The sequence below is a fragment of the Bufo gargarizans genome, unplaced genomic scaffold, assembly GCF_014858855.1.
Source record: "Bufo gargarizans isolate SCDJY-AF-19 unplaced genomic scaffold, ASM1485885v1 fragScaff_scaffold_746_pilon, whole genome shotgun sequence".
Classification (NCBI taxonomy): Eukaryota; Metazoa; Chordata; class Amphibia; order Anura; family Bufonidae; genus Bufo; species Bufo gargarizans.
The window spans coordinates 102,529-125,525 of record NW_025334177.1 but is presented as its reverse complement, the minus strand read 5'-3'; the positions used below and the strand labels follow the sequence as shown (position 1 = coordinate 125,525).

At 49.7% G+C, this 22,997-nt stretch overlaps 1 protein-coding gene across 2 annotated transcripts in view; it reads right to left on the bottom strand.

The window, feature by feature from the left end:
* The window catches only part of FAAH (fatty acid amide hydrolase), a 126,863-nt gene that overhangs the window by 67,152 nt on the left and 36,714 nt on the right, over positions 1-22,997 (bottom strand). For both annotated transcript variants that reach the window (XM_044273561.1, XM_044273562.1), the window contains exon 2: positions 14,097-14,210. In XM_044273561.1, the coding sequence (XP_044129496.1) occupies positions 14,097-14,210 (114 nt within the window). The remainder of the gene's footprint in view (positions 1-14,096; positions 14,211-22,997) is intronic.

The window sequence follows — 22,997 nt, the reverse complement described above, 5'->3', positions numbered from 1 at the left end:
CACCACTAGAGGGAGCTCACTACATACAGATTATACAGCCACCACTAGAGGGAGCTCACTACATACAGATTATACAGCCACCACTAGAGGGAGCTCACTACATACAGATTATACAGCCACCACTAGAGGGAGCTCACTACATACAGAGTATACAGCCACCACTAGAGGGAGCTCACTACATACAGATTATACAGTCACCACTAGAGGGAGCTCACTATATACAGATTATACAGCCACCACTACATAGAGCTCACTACATACAGATTATACAGTCACCACTAGAGGGAGCTCACTATATACAGATTATACAGTCACTACTAGAGGGAGCTCACTACATACAGATTATACAGCCACCACTAGAGGGAGCTCACTGCATACAGATTATACAGCCACCACTAGAGGGAGCTCACTACATACAGATTATACAGCCACCACTAGAGGGAGCTCACTACATACCGATTATACAGCCACCACTAGAGGGAGCTCACTACATACAGATTACACAGCCACCACTAGAGGGAGCTCACTACATACAGATTATGCAGCCACCACTAGAGGGAGCTCACGACATACAGATTTTATTACAAGACCCGGAGGCTCGTATTGCTATTCTACTTCTTTACTCTGACCAATAGCAGCAAAGAAAATATTGAACATGTGATCAGCCCCTCCCCATAGTCCCAGTATAACAGGCCACTCCGCCTGCAAATCCTCATCTTTCTTTGCTGCTGACGCAGAGATAAGTATTGTGATTGATTGTGGCTTTGACTGCTTGATTATATACAGTCTTTGTATATATTTTGGTTGTCATAACTGGTTATTATTACTTCCTATTTTCCTCCACAAGTGTCTTACTTGTGGTATCTTCACCATATAGGGCTTTGCCCATTTTAGGGAATATATATTTTTATATATATATCGTCTATATTTACTTTCCTGTCTCTTAGGGGTTAATTGTTAGTTGCGCTTGTCAGCGATTCTTTTTTCTTTTCGCTCCGGGTCCCCCTCTGCTTTCTCCCCCCCCCCCCTTGTCCTGCGGCCGTTTCGTCACGGTGGTTTACCTTCAGATCTTGCCGCTTGGCGCCTTCCAGCTCCTGCTTTCGCGCACGTGCCCGAGATCACGCGAGATCTCGGGCGCTTCCGGTTTCTCTTGTGCGGCGCTCCGGAGCACGGCTGCCTCGGCCCATCTCAGGGGCTCTTCTGCAGGTTTTTTCTCTGTATTTTCTTAGCGATTCCTATCCTGGCCTGGGGTAAACCCTCTAGCCAGCAACGTTAGTGTTTTTTGCTAAAATAAAAAATTAAACATTTTCTTCCAAATATTTTTTTCTCTATTCAGTGATGGTCATTATGCCTAACTCAACACACAGTGGGCAGGGCCCAGCGGAGGATGATATTCCTCTGGTAGAATTAACCCCTTCTGGGGAGGGTTGTCAAGTTATGGCCCCTAATGATCAATCCCTGGCCCTTCAGACTTCATTATCTAACGCCATTGCAGCAGCTATGGGTTCAATGACTTCGGTCATTTCCTAGTCTATTGCTCAGGCCCTAGCTTCCCATCCAGCTGCCTCACAAATCCCACAGCCCGCTATGGTTTCTAAACCGGCCGGGCCAGGGCCATCTGCCTCCAGAAAACGTATAAATGGTGATGATGTTCCCACCAATGGTGGCGCGACCAGGTCCGCGCAAAAGAACCTGTACGCGTCAGGCAGAACGTACGCGCAATTGGAAATATGTTAGAGCACAGCAAGATATGTGTTCTGACTCTGAGGTCGGATCGGATGAGGAGGCTATTGAGGACGCCTTTGAGGAGGCAAAGGAGGACCCCTCCGGGGTCATGGATCCTAACCCCCTACCCGGGTGTAGTTCCCTAATTTCAGCTGCAGAGGTCATTCCTGCATCTTTAATGGACCCCTCTGGGGAACCCTTGTTTGACCCGGATTCACTCCACCATCCTCGTTCAGCAGAGTGGTTACCATTGGAGCATGTATCCAGATATTTGGAGGCTTGCGTGCGCTGCCCTCTTTCCAAAGAGGCTCGCAATAAGCTTAGGACGGAATGCCCCAGACCCGTCATCCCCAATAAGGTGTGCGAGACTCCATCTGTGGACCCCAAGATGACGCAGTTCCTCACTAAATCTGGTTGGAACCCGCGTAAGGTTCTGGAGTCGGCTTTATGCTCCTGTCAAGACAAACTCCTTGACATTTTCAGCCCTCTAGCGAAGTTGTTTGACCTAGCGGAAGTGGCAAAGGCCGAGAACAGGCAGGTAGATCCTGTGGAGCTGCGCGAATGGGTGATACGAGCTATTTGTATAGCGGGCAACGTTAATATATCCCTAGCTATTGAAAGGCGTAAAACTATTTTATTCAAAATAGAACCAAAATTGTCCAACATGGCGCTTACTGAGGCTGGGAAAGAGGCCCAGGGCCTGTTATTTGGCGAGCCCTTTATCAAGGACCTAAGACGTTTCGTTGGAGCTTTCACTGCCCTGGATAAAGCCCAGAGCTCTATGAAAAGGGTTTTCCGCGGTAGGGTTTCTACCAGGGCCCGCAGTTTTTGGGGCCGTCTGTCCGTCCGTGCCCAGTTTCAATCCCGTGGTGCGGGTCGAGGCTCCTTCTCCCAGAGACCTGCCTTTCAGGAACACAGGCGGGAACCAACATCTTTTTTCCCTTCCCGGGGAAGTTACTGGTGATCAAGAGGATACAGAGGAAACCCTAATTCCAGACGTCCCTACGGTAAGACTACCAACTAATTTCAATTCTTTAAGTGTTTATGTCGGGGGCAGACTACATCTTTTTTCTCGGGCTTGGTCTCACATCACCTCAGACCAATGGGTCCTATCTACGGTCAGGGGTTTCCACATCGAGCTTACGACCTTCCCACTGTCCATTCCGCCTCCACGCCCTGTGGTGCTGTCAGAGGAGAGCCGCATACTGGTGGACTCCGAGTTGTCGGATCTTTTCCACAAGGGAGCCATAGAGCCAGCTCCGGGATCCCCTTATGGGATAATCAGCAACATTTTCCTGGTGGCAAAGAAAGGGGGCCAACTGCGGCCCGTCATCAATTTACGCGCCCTCAACGCGTTCGTCAGATACCGCCACTTCAAGATGGAGGGCATCCATCTTCTTCGGGACTTACTGCAGATGGGCGATTGGATGGTCAAATTGCACCTAAAAGACGCTTATCTTACAGTCTCTGTAGAGGACGCGTCCAGGAACCTCCTTTGTTTCTCTTGGAAAGACAGGATTTGGCGGTTTACGTGCCTCCCATTCGGCCTCTCTTCAGCTCCATGGTGTTTTACCAAGCTGATGCGCCCGGCTATGGCCTGGCTACGCAGTCGGGGAGTTCGCCTCATCGTGTATCTAGACGACATCCTGATCATGGCCCAGGATCGTTCGGTGTAGCTGAATCACCGTCGCTGGACCATGGATCTCCTATCCGATCTGGGTTTCCTGCTCAACCAGGAGAAGTCCTGCCTCTCCCCGTCTCGCAAGATGGAACTCCTCGGGTTTATGGTGGATTCCATGGCAGGGACCCTCAGCCTACCATCGGCCAAGATTTGGTCAATTCGGAAAGAATTGCTCAGAGCCAGGTCGTCTTGCCAGATCCCATTGCGTCAACTAGCAAGGATAATAGGTCTTCTAGCCTCGTCTATTCAGGCGGTATTCCCAGCCCCGCTCCATTTCCGGGCTCTACAACGTCTGAAGATTTCTCATCTGCGGACGGGAACTTCCTATGCAGATTGGATCTCCTTGGACGAGGAGACCAAGGAAGAGCTATCCTGGTGGATCCACAACTTACACGCCTGGAACAGCAAGGCTATTTTTGGTCATCGTCCGGATTTCGTGGTGGACTGGGATGCCAGCCTGTCGGGCTGGGGGGCTCACTGCGAGGGGATCACAACTGGAGGCGGCTGGTCAGAGACCGAAGCGGGATTCCATATCAATGCGCTGGAACTGTTGGTGGGTTCGTTCGCAATCAAGAGCTTCACGAGGGACACGGCCAGATCCTGCATTCAATTACGCATGGACAATGTGTCGGCAGTGCGTTACATCAATGACATGGGCGGAACCCGTTCCATCATATTATCATGTTTGGCAAAGGACTTCTGGGACTACTGCCTATTCAAGGAGTTGATTGTCTTGGCGGAATATCTTCCGGGCGTCCACAACATTCACGCGGATTGGAGCTCTTGTTATCTATCGGACTCCAGCGACTGGCAGTTAGATCCAACGGTATTCCGTTCCTTAACGCCGATTTGGGGACCTTTCTGCATCGACCTCCCGCCTGAACACGCAACTGCCACGGTTCTACAGCTGGCGCCCGGACCCGGAAGCCGAAGCGGTGGACGCGTTTCTACAGGATTGGTCCAAGGGCCTGCTCTACGCGTTTCCTCCGTTCCAACTGATTCCCCGGACCCTGATTCAAGTACGCCGTTATGTTGCGGATCTGACTCTTCTGGTCCCATTTTGGAGCTCCCAATCGTGGTTTTCCCACCTTCTGGAGATGATGATAGAGATCCCGCGCCTGCTCCCGATGTCTCAGACTCTCCTCCGCGGCCCGCATCACCAACCGCATCCTCTACTCTTAGACGGGTCCCTGCGCCTGCTGGCGTGTCGGATTTCAGGGGAACCTGGGAGGTCCCGGGAGTTTCGGGAACAGCTAGAGTCCTTTTGGAAAACGCATGGGCCCCAGGAACCAGGAGATCTTATAGATCAGCCTGGGGGTCTTGGGCTGTCTGGTGCTTGGCTAGGGACTTGGATCCCGTTTCAGCACCTGTGACGGAGATTTTGCACTTCCTGTCTTCCCTCTTCGACCAGGGCAAGGCCTATCGCACAATCAGCCTGTTCAGATCGGCCATCTCAGCGTCTCATCAAGGCTTTGACGGTACTCCTGCGGGTCAACACCCTTTGGTCTGCCATCTCTTGCGCGGCTCTCGTATGTCTCGGCCTCAGAGACCAAGGTTCTCTGCCACTTGGGACGTGTCTTGTGTCCTCTCACTTTTGTCCTCCTGGCCTCAGAATTCAGACCTTTCCCTTTTCTGTCTTATTTCCTGCAAGCGGGTGTCTGACGTCCGGGCTTTGGATCATGATGCCTGCTCGTACACCCCGGATGGGGTCACTTTTGACATTTCTAGGAGGACTAAGACCCACATACGTTCGGTCTCCTACCCTGCTTTCCCGGCCTCGCCTTTACTTTGTCCTGTGGCATGCCTCAAGGAATATGAAGCTCGCACTTCTCTTCATCGATCTCGGGAGTTTCCGCAGCTCTTGCTTTCTACTATTCGCCCCTTTGCTCCAGTGACCACTCCCACGCTGGCTAGCTGGATAAAGTGGGTCATGGAATTGGCGTGCGTAGACACTTCTCTTTTTTAGCGCATTCCGCTAGGGGGGCATCTGCTACCTCTTTGGCAGTTTCCGGCGCCAGACTGGAGGACATATTAAAGTTGGTGGATTGGTTCAGAGTCTCCACGTTCAGAGAGTTTTATTTTAGACCAGTTCCTCATGTTTTCTCATCAATCATTGATAACATGTCTTAGACTTTGAACTTGCAATAGGAGCCTCCGGGTCTTGTAATAAAATCAGATGATTTTCCTATTTCATGACGTAAAGTCATGATTTTATTAAAGACACGGAGTCGAGTATTGCCCGCCCTATGTTTTTCCCCTTCCTATCTATATATTTATGACTATGGACGATGTTGATTTGTTGTCATGCGCATAATGGTTTTAACTCTATGAGTTTTTTCCTGAGTAGGTTTGTCGCAACCATTTGATTTTGGATACCATTTACCAATTTGTTTCTATCATTCTCTGTTTTCACCTTTCAGGTTGAGACCGGCCTGCTGTGCTGTCTTCATTTGTCTACGTCGTGGTTCGGAGGGTCGGCAGTTCGGTTCCAGCATGAGGAGCATCCGTCAGCGTTTTGATTCCAGTTGTTCCCGGTTCGCTTCCGGGTGGATGGCAGTTTTCCCATGATGTTCTGGGGCTCTTGGTTTCCGGTTCAGTTTGGACTATCGGACTCAGTTTACAAAGAAAGAGGAGGTTTTGCAGGTGGAGTTGCCTGTTATACTGGGACTATGATCACATGTTCAATGTTTTCTTTGCTGCTATTGGTCAGAGTAAAGAAGGAGAATAGCAATACTCGCCTCCGTGTCTTTAATAAAATCATGACTTTACGTCATGAAATAGGAAAATCATCTGATTATACAGCCACCACTAGAGGAGGGCCACTACATACAGATTATACAGCCACCACTAAAGGGAGCTCACTACATACAGATTATACAGTCACCACTAGAGGGAGCTCACTACATACAGATTATACAGCCACCACTAAAGGGAGCTCACTACATACAGATTATACAGCCACCACTAGAGGGAGCTCACTACATACAGATTATACAGCCACCACTAAAGGGAGCTCACTACATACAGATTATACAGCCACCACTAGAGGGAGCTCACTACATACAGATTATACAGCCACCACTAGAGGGAGCTCACTACATACAGATTATACAGCCACCACTAGAATGAGCTCACTACATACAGATTATACAGCCACCACTAGAGGGAGCTCACTACATACAAATTATACAGCCACCACTAGAGAGAGCTCACTACATACAGATTATACAGCCACCACTAGAGAGAGCTCACTACATACAGATTATACAGCCACCACTAGACGGCGCTCACTACATACAGATTATACAGCCACCACTAGAGGGAGCTCACTACATACAGATTATACAGCCACCACTAGAGGGAGCTCACTACATACAGATTATACAGCCACCACTAGAGGGAGCTCACTACATACAGATTATACAGCCACCACTAGAGAGAGCTCACTACATACAGATTATACAGCCACCACTAGGGGGAGCTCACTACATACAGATTATACAGCCACCACTAGAGGGAGCTCACTACATACAGATTATACAGCCACCACTAGGGGGAGCTCACTACATACAGATTATACAGCCACCACTAGAGGGAGCTCACTACATACAGATTATACAGCTACCACTAGAGAGAGCTCACTGCATACAGATTTTATTACAAGACCCGGAGGCTCATATTGCTATTCTCCTTTCTTCACTCTGACCAATAGCAGCAAAGATAAAAAATAAATATTGAACATGTCATCAGCCCCTCCCCATAGTCCCAGTATAACAGGCCACTCCGCCTGCAAATCCCCCTCTTTCTTTGCTGCTGACCGCAGAGATAAGTACCTTTGATATTTGTCTGATTACTATTACGGTTATCTTATTGGTTTTTCCCCTTTTTTGGTTTTGTGGGATATTCTATTGTTTGCAGGTTGTGTTGTGGGATCTCCCATTGTCTGATGCTGTGTAATTCCTTGGCACAGCTCTGGTGACCCTGCTATTAAGGAGTACCCCCTGTGTGTCCGATTATCCCCTTTGGGGTTATCATCCCCTTCTGTCTGTACCTTCCCCTAACGGGGTTTTTTAATTTTTTGACATCTGACTGAGTTTTCTCTCTCCCCTGCTTGCCGTTTCACGCTGCGCACTTCCCCGCGGTCTCCTCCCCCATCCGCTTCTCTTTCGCGCCGCGGCTCACCTCTGATCTTGCCGCCGGCGCTCCTGCTTGCCGCGCTTCGCTCCGCCCGAGATCTCGCGAGATCTCGGGCGCTTCCGCTTCCGGTCAGTGCGGCGCTCCGGAGTCTCGGCGCACCTGCTCGGCATCTGCTCTCCGGCTCCTGTGCTCGGCGGCCTCCCTACTTACCGGCTCCCGCTTTTTTGTCAGGTCTTTTCTTCTCCCCCACTCTAGTTCCTCTCCCTGGCTGGGGAAAATCCTCACCAGCGGAGTACTTAGGTAGGATTAGTTTTCAGATTAACCCCTTCACTACCGATCTAGAGGCAGGCTGTGAGTATGCCTAATACAGATCTCAGTGGGCAGGGCCCTATAGAAGAGGATATGCCTCTGGCTGATTTAACCCCTTCTGGGGATGATTGTGATACTGGGACGCCCTCTGTGGATCCTTCCCTGGTTTTCCAAACTACTTTGTCTAATGTGATTGCTGCTGCCATGGGATCAATGACTTCGGTCATATCCCAGTCTATTGCCCAGGCCCTTGCCTCCCATCCAGCCGCCTCTACCACCCCACAGCCCGCTACGGTTTCTAAACCAACCGGGCCAGGGCCTGCCTCCAGAACACGCTTGACGGGTGACGTTGTCTCCACCAATGTTGGCGCGCTGGGTTCGCGCAAGAGAGCCTGTACGCGTCAGGCAGAACATACGCGCAGTTGGAAAAGTGCTAGAGCACTGCAGGATACAGCTTCCGGCTCTGAAGTCGGTTCTGATGAGGAGGCGATAGGTGATGCCTTTGAGGAGGCAGAGGACGACCCTTCTGGGGTCATAGATTCTAACCCCTTACCCGGGTGCAGCTCCATGCTTTCGGCAGCAGACGTGTCCTTGACGGACCCATCAGGGCAGCCTCTCTTCGACCCGGATTCCCTACACCACCCTCGGTCTGCGGAGTGGTTGCCGTTGGAGCATGTCTCCAAATATTTGGAGGCCCGCGTGCGTTGCCCCCTCTCCAAAGAGGCGCGCAACAAGCTTAGGGCGGAATGCCCCAGACCCGTAATTCCCAACAGGGTGTGCGAGACTCCAGCGGTAGACCCCAAAATGACCCAATTCCTCACCAAATCTGGGTGGAATCCGAGGAAGGGTCTGGAGTCGGCCCTGCGTGCCTGTCAGGACAAGCTCCTGGACATATTTGGCCCCCTGGCAAAGATTTTTGACCTGGCCGAGGCTGCCAAGGCCGAGGGTAAGCAGGTAGACCCTCTAGAGCTGCGCGAGTGGATGCAGCGCGCGATTTGTGTGGCAGGAAACGTCAACACGTCCCTGGCTATTGAACGGCGCAAGGCCATACTTTTCAAGATTGAGCCTAAACTATCCAACTTGGCGCTTACCGAAGCCGGTAAGGAGGCCCAGGGCTTACTGTTTGGCGAGTCCTTTATTAAGGACTTAGGACGTTTTGTCGGTGCCTTTACAGCACTCGATAAGGCCCAAAGTTCAAAGAAAAGGGTGTTTCACGGTAGGGTCTCTACCAGGGCCGGCAGTTTCAGGGGCCGTCTGTCCGGCCGTGCCCATTTTCAATCCCGTGCTACGGGCAGAGGCTCCTTCTCCCAGAGACCTGCGTTCCAGGAGCAGAGGCGAGAGACATCATCCTTTTTCCCTTCCCGGGGAGGATCCTGGAGGCCTAGAGGATACAGAGGAAACCCTGGTTCCAGACGACCTTATGGTAAGACCGATGCCTCATTTCAATTCTTTAACTGTTTGTGTAGGGGGCAGACTCCAGCTCTTTTCTCGAGCTTGGTCGCGCATCACCTCGGACCAATGGATTCTCTCCACGGTCAGGGGTTTCCACATAGAGCTGACATCTTCTCACCTATCCATTCCGCCCCCACACCCGGCAGTGCTGTCGGTAGAGAGCCGCATACTTGTGGACTCAGAGCTATCAGATCTCTTCCGCAAAGGGGCCATAGAGCCGGCTCCGGCATCCACTGGTGCGATAATCAGCAACATTTTCTTGGTGGCGAAAAAAGGGGGCCAGCTACGGCCCGTCATCAATTTACGCGCTCTCAACGCGTTCGTCAGGTACCGCCATTTCAAGATGGAGGGCATCCATCTCCTGCGGGACCTACTTCAGGTGGGCGATTGGATGGTCAAGTTGGACCTGAAGGACACGTATCTTACCGTCCCTGTCGAGGACGCGTCCAGGAACCTTCTATGTTTCCTTTGGAAGGACAGGATTTGGCGGTTTACATGCCTCCCTTTCGGCCTCTCTTCTGCTCCGTGGTGCTTCACCAAGCTGATGCGCCCTGCTATGGCCTGGCTGCGCAGTCGGGGAGTTCGCCTCATCGTCTATCTGGACGACATCCTGATCATGGCACAGGATCATGCGGTGTTACTGAATCACCTTCGCTGGACGATGGATCTCCTGTTGGATCTGGGTTTCCTTCTCAATCAGGAGAAGTCCTGTCTCACCCCGGCTCGCGAGATGGAGTTCCTGGGGTTTCTGGTGGATTCCACGGCAGGGACTCTCAGCCTACCACCGACCAAGGTTCGGTCCATTCGGAAGGAGTTGTGCAGAGCCAGGTCGTCCTCCCAGATCCCGTTGCGTCAACTAGCCAGGATCATAGGCCTTCTAGCATCTTCTATCCAGGCGGTCTTCCCAGCCCCACTACATTACCGGGCCCTCCAGCGACTGAAGATTTTCCACCTCCGGAAGGGGGCTTCCTATGCGGATTGGATTTCCCTCGACGAGGAAACCAAGGAGGAGCTATCCTGGTGGATCCACAATTTACAGGCTTGGAACGGCAAGGCTATTTTCGGTCATCGTCCGGACTTCGTGGTGGATTCGGATGCCAGCCTGTCGGGCTGGGGAGCTCACTGCGAGGGGATCTCAACCGGAGGCGGCTGGTCAGCGGACGAAGCGGGATTCCATATCAATGCGCTGGAACTGTTGGCAGGTTCGTTCGCAATCAAGAGTTTCACGAGAGACACGGCCAAGGCCTGCATTCAACTTCGCATGGATAACGTGTCGGCAGTGCGTTATATCAACGGCATGGGCGGTACACGTTCCACCATCCTATCTCGGTTGGCGAAGGATTTCTGGGACTACTGTCTAGACAAGGAGTTGATTGTCTTGGCGGAATATCTTCCGGGCGTCCAGAACATTCGGGCGGATTGGAGCTCTCGATATCTCTCCGACTCCAGCGACTGGCAGTTAGATCCAGCGGTGTTCCGTTCCTTAACGTCTCTTTGGGGGCCTTGCTGTATCGACCTGTTTGCCTCCCGCCTGAACATGCAGCTGCCACGTTTCTACAGTTGGCTCCCGGACCCGGAGGCCGAAGCTGTGGACGCGTTCCTACAGGATTGGTCACGGGGCCTGCTTTACGCATTCCCCCCCTTCCAGCTGATTCCCAGGACCCTGATTCAAGTACGCCGTCATTCAGCGGATCTGGTTCTGCTGGTCCCGTTTTGGACTTCCCAGTCGTGGTTTCCTCACCTTCTGGAGATGATGATAGAGACCCCGTACCTGCTCCCGACATCTCAGACTCTCCTCCGAGGTCCGAATCACCAGCTACATCCTCTTCTCATGGACGGATCCCTGCGCCTGTTGGCGTGTCGAATTTCAGGGGACCCTGGGAGGTCCCGGGAGTTTCGGGAACAGCTAGAGTCCTTTTGGAGAACGCTTGGGCCCCAGGAACCAGAAGATCTTACAGATCTGCCTGGGGATCTTGGGATCGCTGGTGCGTGGCTAGGGACTTGGATCCCGTTTCGGCACCTGTGACGGAGATCTTGCACTTCCTATCTTCTCTTTTCGACCAGGGCAAGGCCTATCACACGATCAGCCTTTTCAGGTCGGCCATTTCTGCGTCCCACCAGGGGTTTGACGGTACTCCTGCGGGGCAACATCCTTTGATATGCCGTCTATTGCGTGGCTCTCGGATGTCTCGGCCTCCTAGACCTAGATTTTCGGCTACTTGGGACGTGTCTTGTGTCCTTTCTTTTTTATCTTCTTGGCCTCAGAATTCAGACCTGTCCTTAAGGCAACTGTCGGCGAAGCTCGTCACTCTCTTCTGTCTAATTTCCTGCAAGCGGGTGTCTGACGTCCGGGCTTTGGATTATGATGCCCGCTCGTATACTCCGGAGGGGGTCTCCTTTGACATCTCTAGGAGGACCAAGTCTCACATACGCTCAGTCGCTTATCCGGCTTTCCCGGCCTCGCCTTCTCTCTGTCCGGTGGAATGCTGTATGAAGCTCGCACTTCCCTTCATCGATCACGGGAGTTTTCTCATCTTTTCCTCTCTACCATTCGTCCTTTTGCCCCGGTGACCACTCCCACGCTGGCTAGGTGGATGAAGTGGATCATGGAATTGGCGGGCGTGGACACTTCCGTTTTTTCGGCACATTCCGCTAGGGGGGCATCCGCTACCTCTTTGGCGGTGTCTGGCGCCAGGTTGGAGGACATTTTGAAATTAGCGGACTGGTCCAGAGTATCCACGTTCAGAGAATTTTACTTTCGGCCAGGTCCTCACGTTTTCTCATCAATCATTGAGAATTTGTCTTAACTTTGAACTTGCAATACGAGCCTCCGGGTCTTGTAATAAAATCTGGTGATTTTCCTATTTCATGACGTAAAGTCATGATTTTATTAAAGACACGGAGGCGAGTATTGCCCACCCTGAGTTCCCTCCCTATATGTATGTTTATTATTCTGAGTGATGTTTATTCTGCAGATAGTATTGATTTGTTGTCATGCGCATGTTGATCTTAACTCTATGAGTTTTTCCTGAGTAGGTTCATCGCAACCAGTTGATTTTGGATACCATGTCCCAATTTTGTTACTGTCATTTTCTGTTTTTTCACCTTTTCAGGTTGAGACCGGCCCGGTGTGCGGTGTCTGTTGGTCTACGTCGTCGGCAGTTGGGTTCCGGCCGTTCGGTTGATGTGGACAGGACAAGGAGCATCCTTCGGCGCTGTTTCCGGCTCTTCCCGTTTCGCTTCCGGATGGAAGGCGGTTGTTCTTCCACGATGTTCTGGGACTTTTGGTTTTCCGGTTCTGTTGGATGTTCGGACTTGAGTTACAAAGAAAGAGGAGGATTTGCAGGCGGAGTGGCCTGTTATACTGGGACTATGGGGAGGGGCTGTTCAAATGTTCAATATTTTCTTTTTATCTTTGCTGCTATTGGTCAGAGTAAAGAAGGAGAATAGCAATACTCGCCTCCGTGTCTTTAATAAAATCATGACTTTACGTCATGAAATAGGAAAATCACCTGATTATACAGCCACCACTAGAGGAGGGCCACTACATACAGATTATACAGCCACCACTAGGGGGAGCTCACTACATATAGATTATACAACCACCACTAGAGGAAGCTCACTGCATACAGATTATACTGCAAGAGGGAGGTCTCACTACATACAGATTATACAGTCACCACTAGAGGTAGCTCATTACATGCAGATTATACAGCCTCCACTAGAGGGAGCTCACTACATACAGATTATACAGCCACCACTAGAGGGAGCTCACTACATACAGATTATACAACCACCACTAGAGGGAGCTCACTACATACAGATTATACAGCCACCACTAGAGGGAGCTCCCTACATACAGATTATACAGCCACCACTAGGGGGAGCTCACTACATACAGATTATACAGCCACCACTAGAGGGAGCTCACTACATGCAGATTATACAGCCTCCACTATGTTGCGAGTCTCCTCTAGTGGTGGCTACATAATCAGTGTGTAGTGAACTCCCTTTATTGGTGGCCAAATACTCTGTATGTAGTAAACTTCCTCTAGTGGTAGCTTTATATTCCATATGTAGTGACCTCCCTCTAGTGGTGACTGTATAATCTGTATGTAGTGACTTCCCTCTAGTGGTGACTGTATAATCTGTATGCAGTGAGCTCCCTCTAGTGGTGGCTGTATAATCTGTATGTAGTGAGCTCCCTCTAGTGGTGGCTGTATAATCTGTATGTAGTGAGCTCCCTCTAGTGGTGGCTGTATAATCTGTATGTAGTGAGCTCCCTCTAGTGGTGACTGTATAATCTATATGTTGTGAGATCCCTCTAGTGGTGACTGTATCATCTATGAGTAGTTGTTTCCCTCTAGTGGTGGCTGTATAATCTGTATGTAGTGAGCTCCCCCTAGTGGTGACTGTATAATCTTTATGCAGTGAGCTCCCCCTAGTGGTGGCTGTATAATCTGTATGTAGTGAGCTCCCCCTAGTGGTGGCTGTATAATCTGTATGTAGTGAGCTCCCTCTGGTGGTGACTGTATAATCTGTATGTAGTGAGCTCCCTCTAGTGGTGGCTGTATAATCTGTATGTAGTGAGCTCGTTCTAGTGGTGGCTGTATAATGATGGTTTGTACCCATGTATCAGTTAGCGGCAGCATATTTTCCCGTTAGCCCTTGTTGGCCCTTGTTCATCTCACTTAAATCAGAAGTAAGAGACTTCAGAAAGTGCGATAAGGTGTTTAGTTCAGGTGCAGGAATGGGGCATCCCATGGGGCGTTGGGGCCTACATGCGCCTCACCTTTTCCATGTAGACATGGAGCACCGTCTCCGGGCTCAGCGATCCTTTCTTCAGTTGCTCCACCAGCTCCACCAGCGGCAGGGAAAGGATCCGGCTGACGTCCATGTCCTCGTGCTGAAAAACACAGAGCAGGAGAACCATCACCTCCAGGACTAAAGCAAGGGCCAGGGGCCAATTGTCCTCCCCAGTTCTAGATCACGGTTGGCTCTGAGTACTGACTGTGGCATCAACACGGGGTCGACAAGGATACTGGCAGGATGGTGCCTCTGACCTCAGAAGCTATGGTCAATCCTGGGGTTAAGCATTAGCCTCAGTCATCTGTCCTCACTTACCAACGGTCTGCAGCATCCTCCCCCCACCACCACCACCACCTGTACCCTGTCCATCCAGTATTGGTCCCCCCACTACCTGTACCCTGTCCATCCAGTATTGGTCCCCCCACTACCTGTACCCTGTCCCTCCAGTATTGGTCCCCCCACTACCTGTACCCTGTCCCTCCTGTATTGGTCCCCCCACTACCTGTACCCTGTCCCTCCAGTATCGGTGTCCACACCACCTGTACTCTTTCCCTCCAGTATTGGTCATCCCACCACCTGTACCCTGTCCCTCTAGTAGCGGTTCCCCCACAAACTGTACCCTGTCCCTCTAGTATCGGTACCCCTACCACCTGTACCCTGTCCCTCCAGTAGCAGTCCGCCCACCAGCTGTACCCTTTCCCTCCAGTATCGGTCCCCCCCCACCGGCTGTACCCTGTCCCTCTAGTAGCAGTTTCCCCACCAGCTGTACCCTGTCCCTCTAGTATCAGTAACCCCACCACCTGTACCCTGTCCCTCCAGTAGCGGTCCCCCCACCAGCTGTACCCTTTCCTTCAAGTATCGGTCCCCCCACCACCTATACCCTGTCCCTCCAGTAGAGGTCACCCCACCGGCTGTACCCTGTCCTGCCAGTAGCAGTTCCCCCACCAGCTGTACCCCGTCCCTCCAGTATCGGTTCCCCCACCGGCTGTACCCTGTCCCTCCAGTAGCAGTTTCCCCACCAGCTGTACCCCGTCCCTCCAGTATCGGTTCCCCCATCAGCTGTACCCTGTCCTTCCAGTTGCGGTCCCCCCACCAGCCTTACACAGCGTGATTTGTCGCCGGCACCATTGTGATTTTTAAGCATGCTAAAAAATCACAATTGCCTGATGAACAAGCATTCTGTATCTCAGCTAAAGGTCTTGGAGTCTCCTGTATCTCAGATAAAGGTCTCCGAGTCTCCTGTATCTCAAATATAGGTCCCGGGTCTCCTGTATCTTAGAAAAAGTTCTCCAAGTCACCTATATCTCAGATAAAGCTCTCCGAGTCTACTGAATCTCAGGTAAAGGTCTCTGAGTCTCCTGTATCTCAGATATAGGTCTCCGAGCCTCCTGTATCTCAGATAAAGGTCTCCAAGTCTCCTGTATCTTAGATAAAGGTCTCCAAGTCTCCTGTGTCTCAGATAAAGGTCTCTGAGTCTCCTGTATCTCAGATAAAGGTCTCAGAGTCTCCCGTATCTCAGATAAAGGTCTCCGAGTCTCCTGTATCTTAGATAAAGGTCTCCGAGTCTCCTTTGTCTCAGATAAAGGTCTCAGAGTCTCCTGTGTCTCAGATATAGGTCTCCGAGCCTCCTGTATCTCAGATAAAGGTCTCTGAGTCTCCTGTATCTTAGATAAAGGTCTTGGAGTCTCCTGTGTCTCAGATAAAGGTCTCCGAGTCTCCTGTATCTTAGATAAAGGTCTTGGAGTCTCTTTTGTCTCAGATATAGGTCTCTGAGCCTTGTGTATCTCAGATAAAGGTCTCTGAGTCTCCTGTATCTTAGATAAAGGTCTTGGAGTCTCCTGTGTCTCAGATAAAGGTCTCTGAGTCTCCTGTATCTTAGATAAAGGTCTTGGAGTCTCCTGTGTCTCAGATATAGGTCTCCGAGCCTCCTGTATCTGAGATAAAGGTCTCAGAGTCTCCTGTATCTGAGATAAAGGTCTCTGAGTCTCATGTATCTCAGATAAAGGTCTCAGAGTCTCCTGTTTCTCAGATAAAGGTCTCAGAGTCTCCTGTATCTCAGATAATGGTCTCTGAGTCTCCTGTATCTCAGATAATGGTCTCCGAGTCTCCTGTATCTCAGATAATGGTCTCCGAGTCTCCTGTATCTCAGATAAAGGTCTCAGAGTCTCCTATTTCTCAGATAAAGGTCTTGTAGTCTCCTCTATCTTAGGTAAAGGTCTCAGAGTCTGACGTATCTCACATAAAGGTCTCGGACTATCCCCTATCTTAGATAAAGGTTTCAGAGTCTCTTGTATCTCAGATAAAGGTCTCCGAGTCTCATGTATCTCAGATAAAGGTCTCTGAGTCTCCTGTGTCTCAGATAAAGGTCTCCAGGTCTCCTGTATATCAGATAAATGTCTCCAGGTCTCCTATATCTCATATAAAGGTCTTTGTGTCTCCTGTATCTCAGATAAAGGTCTCCAAGTCACCTGTATCTCAGATAAAGGTCTCCAAGTCACCTGAATCTCAGATAATAGTCTCCGAGTCTCCTGTATCTCAGATAAAGGTCTCAGAGTCTCCTATGTCTCAGATAAAGGTCTTGGAGTCTCCTCTATTTTAGATAAAGGTCTCAGAGTCTGATGTATCTCACATAAAGTCTCGGACTATCCTCTATCTTAGATAAAGGTTTCAGAGTCTCCTGTATCTCACATAAAGGTCTCCAAGTCTCCTGTATCTCAGATAAAGATTTCTGAGTCTCCTGTATGTCAGAAAAAGTTCTCCGAGACTCCTGTGTCTCAGATAAAGGTCTCAGAGTCTCCTGTATCTCGGATAAAGGTCTGAGTCTCCTGTATCTTAGATAAAGGTATCCTAATCTCCTGTATCTCAGATAAAGGTCTCCTAGTCTCCTGTATATCAGATAAAGGTCTCTGAGTCTCCTGTGTCTCAGATAAAGGTCTCCAGGTCTCCTGTATATCAGATAAATGTCTCCAGGTCTCCTATATCTCATATAAAGGTCTTTGTGTCTCCTGTATCTCAGATAAAGGTCTCCAAGTCACCTGTATCTCAGATAAAGGTCTCCAAGTCACCTGTATCTCAGATAATAGTCTCCGAGTCTCCTGTATCTCAGATAAAGGTCTCAGAGTCTCCTATGTCTCAGATAAAGGTCTTGGAGTCTCCTCTATTTTAGATAAAGGTCTCAGAGTCTGATGTATCTCACATAAAGTCTCGGACTATCCTCTATCTTAGATAAAGGTTTCAGAGTCTCCTGTATCTCACATAAAGGTCTCCAAGTCTCCTGTATCTCAGATAAAGATTTCTGAGTCTCCTGTATGTCAGAAAAAGTTCTCCGAGACTCCTGTGTCTCAGATAAAGGTCTCAGAGTCTCCTGTATCTCGGATAAAGGTCTGAGTCTCCTGTATCTTAGATAAAGGTGTAGTGTACGGGAGAGTAATACCCCGTCACTACAGAAGGGTCACTTGGGTGTTGTCGTTCCCCCTGTATTTTTGGGGAGGTTGGTATAGAACATCTTGTCAATGTACTGCTATGTATTTTCCTGTTACTGTGAAACGTGCATGTGCAGGCCGGCTAGGGTGTCATTCCAGCTCTGAGTCACTAGAGGGAGCTAGGGAACCCTAGGTTATATAAGGCCCAGTCAGGAAGTAGTAGTAGGTTCAGACAGTGGGAGCAGAGGTCAGAAATGATCCTGTGTCTGAGTGAAGGCCAGGCTATGGGCCTGTGAGAGCAGAGCAGGCCTGAAGCCTGCCGACTAGGAGAGGGTAGTAAAGGCCCTGTAACCGGGTTCCGGATCCAAGGAAAAGGTTCCCCTCCTGAGTCATCATCCGTTTAGATGAAACAGCATAAGCAAGCCACCAGCCAAGACATAGAATACCACAGAGGCCGATCAGATAAAGCAAGAGGTACTCAAGATAACAGAGGAGGTACTAGATAAGGACAGCTTCAAGGGTACGCCAGATAAAGGGCATTAGACCTTGGAGAGAAAGTCACATGTTTCAGGACCAGTCAGGAATAGTGTGCAAGCCGCCTGTACTGCATCTCCTGTAATCAACACTCTGTATAAAACATTGCTAAGACCGGCCATTCTGTAATTCCATGAACCACCTGTATTCTTATGGAAAACCAACTGTCTTTCATGGAACGGCGCTTCCAACTGCGTCCATGTATTATACTCACTGATATTCAGTAAAAGTTCCAGTTTTTGTTGGCTATCCTGTGCTTGCTTCATTCTTCTACAATACCATACACGGCGTGTCACCGTTTAATTGACACTGGCGTCACGAACTTTTAAATACCTGCCTGTTCCAGTATTTGCCCCAATTGAAGACGACAGTGGATCCCAGGTTAGTGAGTCAATCTGCACTACAAAGCCCAGCATACACTACTGACCCCCTGGGACACTGCAAAGGTATCCTAATCTCCTGTATCTTAGATAAAGGTCTCCTAGTCTCCTGTATCTCAGATAAAGGTCTCCTAGTCTTCTGTGTCTCAGATAAAGGTCTTTGAGTATGCTCTATCTTAGATAAAGGTCTCATAGTCTCCTGTAGGTTAGATAAAGATTTCTGAGTCTCCTGTATGTCAGAAAAAGGTCTCCAAGTCTCCTGTATCTCAGATAAAGGTCTTGGAGAGTACTGTATTTCTGAAGGGTCCTTTACACCGGCCAAGAATCCTAAAGAATGCTTATTAGCGATTATCTGGCGGTGCAAATGTACCACTAATTACCTCTAAACGCTCGTTCATCTGGTAATCTGATCGTTTGTGCACACACAAAAATTGTTGCTGTGTAAACACGATCTGCTGCCAGTAAACAACGAGTCAGTACGGAGAAGAGTGATGGCATTAGTGATCACTACTCCCCATACTATGGAGAAAATCGCTGCATCTAAATGTGTCTCCTCCACTGACGAGGAGGGGATTGTCAAGAAGGAACGCTTCTGTATGGGGATGAGCGATGGCAATAGTGATCACTGCTCCATATACTGTGGAGGAGATCACTACATGCAAATATATCTACTCTATATGTGTGTGTATATGTGTGTGTGTACACAGAGAGGACATTACTACTGGGAAGGGGCACAGAGAGGACATTACTACTAGGAAGGGGCACAGAGAGGACATTACTACTGTGTAGGGGGAACAGCAAGGGCATTACTAATGTGAAGGGGCACAGAGAGGGCATTACTACTGAGAAGGGACACAGAGAGGACATTACTACTGGGAAGGGGCACAGAGAGGACATTACTACTGTGTAGGGGGAACAGCAAGGGCATTACTACTGTGAAGGGGCACAGAGAGGGCATTACTACTGTGAAGGCGGGAAAAGAGAGGACATTACTACTATGAAGGGGGAAAAGAGAGGACATGTCTACTGTGAATTGGGCACAGAGAGGATATTACTACTGTGCAGGAGGCACAGAGAGGGCATTACTAGTGTGAAGGGGGAACATACAGGGCATTACTACTGTGAAGGGGCACATACAGGGCATTACTACTGTGAAGGGGCACAGAGAGGGCATTACTACTGAGAAGGGACACAGAGAGGACATTACTACTGGGAAGGGGCACAGAGAGGACATTACTACTGTGTAGGGGGAACAGCAAGGGCATTACTACTGTGAAGGGGCACAGAGAGGGCATTACTACTGTGAAGGCGGGAAAAGAGAGGACATTACTACTGTGGCGAAACCAACCTCGCCACGGTGTTTTGGAGGGGGCTGTTTGAAGGCCTCTTGCCTCAGGATTATGGCCCATAGTAACTGTAAAGGAGAAGACAGACCGGCCGCACAGCTTAAATCTGTCTGTAGAATTGTATTTTATGTTATTATGCGTTCGGTTAAATTGTATGTTATGTGAGGCACCCAGATAGCTAATAGTATTGTATTCGTGTATTCTGAGTGCCATTCACCTAATGATATGCACTCAGACTTGAGCTATCTGGGGATATGTTACATGTCTGTGTTTGCTGTGGGGGTGTGCCATTGTGTGTTTGGGTGGTGATTCCTGTCCTGTTGTCTCCACATGTGTATTGGTGATCTCCCCTTTGTCCTGAGAGATAATTGGATTGTCTTCGGTTGTCTCCCAGGCAGAGAGGAGGAAACCATGATGCATTGTGGGGATATGTTGTATCTGTCCTGTGTCGCAGTCTCCCTTCTGGTCCTCTAGGGGGCGGGAACGATTGGTTGCTGTATTTACATTGTGTGTGTTGTGAATTACTGATTGGTTGGATTTCAAAACCCTGTGGGCAGTACTATGTTTTTTATCAATAAAAGAGGCTGTACTTGAAGTACAGTCAGATCACTGCTTGACCCTCAACACGGAGCCTTGTCTCGTTATTGGGGGGATTCCCTGTATGCTGTTAGAGACTGATTGCCAGGAGTGTAAGCTGATTGGACGCTTTTCCTGTTCGTCTGCTGACAGCTATTTGCGAGGTTCCAGTTTGGAGTGCTATTTTGTATCCAGTTCGGGAGGTTGGTGTTCTGCAGTAGCTGTGCCTGTCTCTCAGAAAGGGGCATATCACCTAAACGGATTTTAATCCCTTGTCTGCTGAAACGTCCACAACTACTATGAAGGGGGAAAAGAGAGGACATGTCTACTGTGAATTGGGCACAGAGAGGATATTACTACTGTGAAGGAGGCACAGAGAGGGCATTACTAGTGTGAAGGGGGAACATACAGGGCATTACTACTGTGAAGGGGCACATACAGGGCATTACAACTGTGAAGGGGCACAGAGAGGGCATTACTACTGTAAAGGGGGAAAAGAGAGTACATTTCTACTGTGAATGGGGCACAGAGAGGACATTACTACTGTGAAGGGGCACAGAGAGGAAATTACTACTGTGAAGGGAGCACAGAGAGGAAATTAATACTGTGTAGGGGCCCAAAGAAGTAATTACTGTTGTGAAGGTGACCCAGAGAGGACATTACTACTGTGAGAATGGCACAGAGAAGGAGTAACTGCCGTGAAGGGGGCACAGATAGGGTATTACTTCTGTGAAGGGGCACAGAGGGGACATTACTACTGTGAAAGAAGCACAGAGAGGGCATTACTAGTGTGAAGGGGGCACAGAGAGGGCATTACTTCTGTGAAGGGGCACAGAGGGGACATTACTACTGTGAAAGAACTCACAGAGAGGGCATTACTAGTGTGAAGGGGGCACAGAGAGGGCATTACTACTGTGAATGGGAAAAGAGAGGACATTTCTACTGTGTATGGGGCACAGAGAGGACATAACTACTGTGAACAGGCACAGAGAGAACATTACTACTGTGAAGGAGGCACAGAGAGGACATAACTACTATGTAGGGGGCTCAGACAGGGCATTACTACTGGGAAGGGGAACAGAGAGGGCATTACCACTGTGTAGGGGGCACAGAGACGGCATTGCTACTTTGAAGTGGGCACAGAGAGGGCATTACTACAGTGAAGGGGGCACAGAAATTACATTACTACTGTGAAGATGGAACAGAGAGAGCATTACTACTGTGGAGGGGGCACAGAGAGGGCATTACTACTGTGAAGGGGGCACAGAGAGGACATTACTACTGTGTAGGGGGCACAGAGAGAACATTACTACTGTGTAGGGGGCACAGACAGAGTACTACTACTGAGAAGGGGCACAGAGAGGACATTACTACTGTGAAGGGGGCACAAAGAGGACATTACTACTGGTAAGAGGCACAGAGAGGACATTACTACTGTGAAGGAGCACAGAGAGGACATTACTACTGTGAAGGAGCACAGAGAGGACATTACTACTGGTAAGAGGCACAGAGAGGACATTACTACTGTGAAGGACCATAGAGAGGACATTACTACTGTGAAGGAGCACAGAGAGGACATTACTACTGGTAAGAGGCACAGAGAGGACATTACTACTGTGAAGGACCATAGAGAGGACATTACTACTGTGAAGGAGCACAGAGAGGACATTACTACTGTGAAGAGGCACAGAGAGGACATTACTACTGTGAAGGGGACACAATGTGGGCATTACTACTATGAAGAGGCTCAGAGAGAACATTACTATTTTGAAGAGGACACAATGTTGGCATTACTACTATGAAGAGGCACAGAGAGGACATTACTACTATGAAGAGGACACAGAGAGGGCGTTACTACTGTGAAGGGGGCACAGAGAGGGAATTACCACTGTGAAGTGGCACAGAGGGCATTACTCCTGTCAAGGGGGCACAGAGAGGGTATTACCACTGTGAAGGGGGCACAGAGAGGGTATTACCACTGTGAAGGGGACACAATGTGGGCATTACTATTGTGAAGGGTGCACAGAGGGCATTACTACTGTGAAGGGGCACAGAGATTACATTACTACTGTGAAGGGGCACACAGAGGGTATTACTACTGTGAGGGGCACAATGTTTTCAAGTATGGGGGGGGGGCAGAGTATAGACCCACCCTGGGTGCCAAACAACTTAGGCACGTCACTGGTTCTTTCATTCAAATTCGGCAGGTGTGGACCCTGGCCACTGCCTCATGTTTAGGAATGCCCTCCTGACCTTGCCACTACACAATGTGGATTCCTATTTTGTTATGCAACTGTTCACCAGCAGGTGGCAGCAAACACGGCAGAGCTACATTTAGATAGAGTGGAACCTTCCATTCCAATCTAATCCCCCTCTGTAGTGAAGTGGGCGAGTCCTTTTTCCTGCAGGAAGGGTGGGGACCAGTTGGAGTCAGTTCTAGCGTAGCCCCTGCTAGGGGAGGGTGTGCAGCAGCACATCTCTGCTAGACGTGCCCACGCCAGCCAGAGCACCCTAAGCTCTGCTGGTCATGGAGGCCAAAGCTTGAAGCCTGAGGAGCCAGGAGGAAAATTCCCTGGCATAACCTAGAGTCGGACTACAAAGTGTAGTGCAGCATACATAGGAAGCA